General features: G+C 44.9%; 1 protein-coding gene across 4 annotated transcripts in view; it reads left to right on the top strand.

The window, feature by feature from the left end:
* The first annotated feature begins 749 nt into the window (after window positions 1–749).
* Window positions 750–6000, top strand: part of ANK2 (ankyrin 2) — a 258299-nt gene continuing 253048 nt past the window's right edge. For all 4 annotated transcript variants that reach the window (XM_072861199.1, XM_072861198.1, XM_072861194.1 and 1 more), the window contains exon 1: window positions 750–830. In XM_072861199.1, the coding sequence (XP_072717300.1) occupies window positions 750–830 (81 nt within the window). The remainder of the gene's footprint in view (window positions 831–6000) is intronic.

The raw sequence follows: 6000 nt of genomic DNA, 5'->3' as shown, positions 1-6000 counted from the left end.
GCCAAACCCCTCGCTCGCGGGTACGTGTTTGGGGACGAGGAGGGTGTGCGTGTGCGTGAGCAGCACCTCGGCCCGCAGGGATGTGGGATGCCCGGGAAGCGCCCGGTGTTCCTTCCCTGCCCACAGCCAGGCAAGGAGAAGCACTGGTGGCTTCTTCCCGTCGCTTCTGAGGAAGGAGGACACGACCCTTTCTTCACAGAAATACTTTCAGTTCTGAGCCTCTGTCCTCCGCAAATCTCTTCGTTTCTTGGTTCCTCTATTAAAATAAAGCAAATAACAAACCTCTGCTCAACAGGTGTACCGGGCCAGGGGAATTCTGACGCGCCATATTCATGCTTTCTGGCAGATGACGCAGAAGCGCATCGCGTGCATTTGTCACCGAGACTTTCACCTTCGAGAGCTCGTTTTGGCTGGGGAGAGAACAACGGGTGAGACCCCGGCACGGGTTGCCCAGAGAGGTGGCAGATGTGCCCCATCCCTGGGAACACTCAAGCTCCGGCTGGACGGGCACCCTGCTCTAGAGGGAGATGTCCCTGCTCCTCGCAGGGGTGTGGACTCGCTGAGCTTTAAGGGTGCCGGGCGGCCCCGCCGGGCCCCGCCTCGCCTCGCCCCGCCGCCGCTGTCGCTGTCACGGCAACGCCGCTGCGCCCGCCCCCGGCCCGGCCCCCGGCGGGTCCCACCCTCGGCAGGGGCTGGGCGGCTGGAGCCTTTCATGGCACGGCTCGGCGCCGGCAAACCCGCTGGCTAGGATGAACGAGGAGGCAGCCCAGAAGAGCGACGGCGGGGAGAAGTGCAACGGCAGTAATCAGAGGAGGAAAAGACCCAAGAAGGTCGGTGGGGCCGGCGGGGCCGGCAGCGGCCCCCCGCGCTCTGTGCCGCTGACAGGAAAGCGGCGGCAGGTAGCGCGGGCGGGCTGGGTGGGGCGGGAAGAGCAGCGGCCGCAGCCCGCCCGAAGCGAAGGGGGATCCCGGCGCTGGTGCGGCGGGTGGCTCGGTAGCCAGCCGAGCGAGGGCATGGGAATTGGTCATGTTGTGGTAACCCAGCCGGGTGGTTAAGCACAGAGGGTTGTTTTTCCTTTTTTTCTTTGGCAAATCGCTGTCTGTTTCGTTCAGTCGAGGTTGGCTTCCTCAGGCAGCGGGTGGCTCTGAGCGCGGGCTTCCCTGGGCTCCCCTCAGGGAAGAGGGCAGTTGGTTTTGACAGGAGAAGTATCAAACCTGCACATGAGGGTATCGACTTGTGTGCTTCTGTCCCTTTTTCTTCAGGCGATACGGATGCAGGGGTATAAACCTTCAGTTTACTTCTCCAGAGACGTTTCATAGGTTGGGTTATAAAGAATCACATATACGCTGCCGGCTTTTGAACCATCTGTGGTAATTCTGGGATGCTAATGAGAAATAATGGGGTAAAAACGTGAATTGCCCAGCCACACCCAGTTTCCAGGGCACTTTCTCTGTGTGTCCGGTCTCTCTTTTCATAAACGGTTGATTTTCAAGGTATAGTGTGCCTGCTGCTTCAACCCCCTGCTTGAGGTAATTTCTTTTTAATGGCTTTAATTGTAGGCAACTCTTTATTTCTGTTTGGGTTTTCTCTCCCTTTTAAGAGGAAAGATGTCTGTGGTTCTGTGTAATTATGACACAAATGGGTTTACAGTTATTCTCGCCTCCCCCCCCCCCCATCTTAATTGTTATAACGTGTGTTACCCCACTGAAATGTGTGGGACTGCTTGCAGGGTGAGGAATGACTCCAACATGAGGAATAATTTAATCCATACAAAGTATATTCACTGCTGAATTCTTCAGTCCCTCATTTTGCATAGGATTTGCATTTTAACCAACATTGTATATGAGCAAGACAAATTGCTACAAATGGAAATAATACCTAGAGCTGAAAACAGACACTTATTCAGGGACTTGTGCAAGGGTTTTGACCTGGTGAAGAGAAGCTGTTTTGCAATAGGTGACACTGTTAGGCCCTGTTTTATCACAGAGGGAAGATTTGGTACGTATAACCGTAAGGGCATGAGATAATCCAGTCAAAGCAAGAAATTGAACAAAACCATCTTCACCCCACCCCATTGTGCTAGGAATATTGCCTGGATCTCCACACAGTGGGGGATTTTATATAGCATGTTGGCCTTATATTTAAGCACAGCTGAGCAACAGAGGGAATATCTGCTTCGTCTTACCTCTGAATTTGAAAGCTTTATTTGTGTGGGTATGTCAATCCATACGAGGAAGCAAAAATCAAATGATCGAGTGCATACCCAGTGTTTTCATTTGACTGTTAGATAACCTGGGAACAATATCGTACTAGGGGAGAGGTTTGGAAGATCTAAGAAATTGAAGTGGGTGTTTCCATCTCTTCTTTTTTATCCACATATACGTGATTTCTTGTTTTGATATCGTTTTCTAAGTAAAGTGGCCCAGAGCCTTTCAAGGTTGAAACACAAGTATACGCCGCTGCTGCCAAATGAATGCTTAGAAAGCATCTCTTATAATGAGTCTCCATATTCAGTCTTCCAATAGCTGATGCATCTTCATTTTTCAAAAATGTAATATGTGTTTGGGTATCTCTTTAAAGTTAGCTTTTAAAACTAGAAAATATTAATCGGGCATTTTCAATTGACAAACGTAAACCAAAAAATTCTTAATCACTCAGTTTGGATGCAATAGACGTTGGTGCCTCAGGTCTGGTATTGGATTAGCTCTCGTGAAGCTTTACCCTTAGCAACTTCATGAAGAAATACAGCTCTAGGCTTTAGTATTCCTTTTTAAATTCTGTGAATAATTTTCTTAAAATCTAAAAAAAAGATAATTTTTTTGATGAGAAAGAGACACCCTGGAATAGCCAAGAGTACAAGAATTCCAGATTGAGTTCCTCTGCGTTTTGACTAGGTAGGCACAATTTCTTTCGGGAACAGAGATGAAAGCGCCATGTGCAAGAGCTCCAAAATCAAAAATCATGTAGCCTGTTTTCAGGTCCTGAACTACTTTTGCTGAACGAAGCTGCATTGCGCCATCCAACGTGCCCTCTATCTGTTCTGTGGAAGTTGATCCCTTTTGTGTGGATAATTAAATATTAATTGAGCCAGATGAGTTTGATCTATGTATTGGGAAAGACAGAGAGAAAGGCATCTCAGATACAGCATTCAGTTGGATCTTCTATATTCCAGGAGGGTGTCCTAGCTAGGAAGCGATGTAGGGTTTTTTCCAATATTCAGCAGTACTCTAGGGTTTTTTTATGCACACATACTTTGAAATGAAAAGGCTTCACTTTCATCCTAATACAGGATGAGAAAAACTGAAATTTTCATAAAACGGAGAAAATGACTACCCACACAAAACCCAGTTTAATTCTTGTGGTGATGTTTGTGGCTTTGTGCGTTCTGGTGAGTCAGTGGGCTGCCTTAATAGGTCTGTGTAGGGTTGCATCCAGTTTTCCTGTGGTACTTCGCCTCCACGTGATAACCGGAATATGGTGAAATTTGTGTTCCTGGGGAAAAAAAAATCCTGCTAAATTTCTGTGTTCATCCAGCTCTAGTGTCAGAGAGCATAGGATGCGTTCCGCTGGAGGCGGAAGCGAACGGAACAGCCTGGTTCTGTTGCTGGTGTAACTGCATGGAAACCCAGCGAGAGCAGCACTTGGTGTGCGTTGGTCCTCTCGTCTTGGTAGGCGACGTACTGTTTGTCTTGAAGGAGTAGCGTAGCAAGTGAATATGAATTTGTATTACATTAGTTTTTTGAGGCCTCCTTCTGTATTTTGCCAAGTGTATTGTGAAGTGTCGAAGTACCAAATTCCTATAATTCCTAGGATGTTTTTTTCATTATAGAGGGTTTCAGATGAAAACCAACTACTATTGGTTGTCATGTAGAAAATGAAGCATATTCCTATATCTCGCACTAAAAGCCCTGATGGCAAAGGGCTTTCCAGAAACCACAGGTTCTTACTCCACTGATCAGAAAGCACACGCCATTGATGGATTGATGCAAAAATAATCCATCTTAGTTTATTACAGAATTCCAGTCTTGTCACTTGTATTGCTCATTCTTTAAGAGAAATTAAAACCTTGGAGTCAGGCTCATACTATAAAAGACTTGGAGGAAGTTGTAATGCTGATTTAAAGGAAGATAAACGAGACTTCTTTTCCTAACCTAAGCATCATCTCCTATTTTAAATGTATCTATGGAAAAAAATAAATTGGATGTATTAGGTGAGGTACTTCCAGTGGAAGTTGTATACTCGCTAATGGAATCATTACAGTGTACAAGCTAATGCTTCTAATTAATTTTGATTACTTAAGACTTTTCATTCCGTGCATAAGGTAATTGAGCCCCATTTTGGAATACAAATGCCATTTTGGTCACCTATGTTCAAGAACAAGAATCCAAATGTACACAAAACATGCAGAGAGGGATTGCTAGAAGAGAGAGCCTGTCTTAAGCAAAAACTAGAAGAGTTTAGCTTTAGCGTGCTAAAGCAAAAGGCTATCTATCTGAGGGGAAAAGGAAATGAGGCTCTTCAGCAGCCTTCTAATAGGTTTAATCAGGTAAAGAACCAAGAGAAACTTGATTAATTATGAATGAGATGTGATTTCTCTAACGTATCACTGGACTGGATTCAACTGAAGGAGGTCCCTCTCGCTCCCGTGTTCCTGTGTTTTCACCTACGTCATTTACGGTGCCGTAATAATACTACACAACAGTTTAATTGATGGTAAATGTGGCTATTTAAGTCTCTTAAAATGTTTGTTTACCTGGTTATTTCACTCTTCCCGCTACCAAATTTAGTGGAAAATTGAATGCCACTGGAAGAAAAATTTGAACCAGTGTTCATCTCTCCCTAAAATCAGTATGGGGGCTTGTATGACTGCAGTCCCAATCTGCTGGGTGGCCTTTCCTCTAAATTGCCTTAATTTCACACTTGCAAAGTCCCACGTAGCCTTCTCTCATTGCTGTTATTTCCCTTGCTATCCCATTATTACTGGTGACAGACAAATAGCCGTACTGTTTGATGATCCAGCCGAAATGAAACCAGAGTATGGTATGCCTCCTCTTCTAAGAGAGATCACGTCCTCTAGTTGTAGAAGAAAGAAGGTTTTCCTTCAGACGATACACAGTAAACTGAACAGGCAGAAAGAGCTAATGAGGAAAAACACAGTCTTTTCTTTCATTCAGGACTAGGATATCTAAAAAGCTTTATCACAGAGCCAGGGTGGTAGTTGTAAGTTAACCCAACTCATTGGTGTTCAGTATCGTTAATTTTACTCATTGCTTCTGTAACTCTGGCAGGTTTTATTCTTCTTTCAGCTGAGCCAGTTTTAGAGAACTGGAACTGCCTTGCTTTCTGTTGAGTTAAGCCAATTTACATGAAAGTAAACAAGCAGGGAAATGGCACTAGAATTTGCTCTGGAAAGAAGAGAATAGATGGAGAAAATTATTTTTAGGTCATGGAGGTCAGACACGTTTGTAAAGAGACTGTTAAGGATCAAACGAGACGTATTCCTAAATGTCTGCGCTACATTTCAACATGGTTTGCACTATCATAAATCTGATGCAACTCCACTGATAGTCTTGCATTATTGAGATCGGGTTTTGATTGTTGCCTTTGCCTTTTTTTCCTATCACAAGGCTTCCAGCGCTTTTTGTGCCAGGTATAAAACTAACATCATAGCTACAAATGCTTTGATGTATTTTTTTTTTCTTCTCTCCTTCCTTGCTCTGTCCCCTCTAGCTTTAGTTGCTATGTGTAATGGTAACAAAACGGAAACAATGTGTATTTATCCCACTATGAGATAGAGCACCCTACCTCTATGTCATTAGTTGCCACGGAGCAACCATCGCTTTTGATGATTGCATCAGTGCAACGCCCTGCGCTTCTCTCACGGCAGCCCCATGGGGGTTGGCACTCTGGAGAAATAATTTCCATTTACTTACAGCAACGAGACAGGGAAAATAATGATGGGCAATATAGCTGAACATCCGGACTACAGCATTTTGTGTT

The sequence above is a fragment of the Ciconia boyciana genome, chromosome 5 (assembly GCF_034638445.1).
Source record: "Ciconia boyciana chromosome 5, ASM3463844v1, whole genome shotgun sequence".
Classification (NCBI taxonomy): domain Eukaryota; kingdom Metazoa; phylum Chordata; class Aves; order Ciconiiformes; family Ciconiidae; genus Ciconia; species Ciconia boyciana.
The sequence above is the reverse complement of the archived record's forward strand: the minus strand, read 5'-3'. Positions and strand labels throughout refer to the sequence as shown.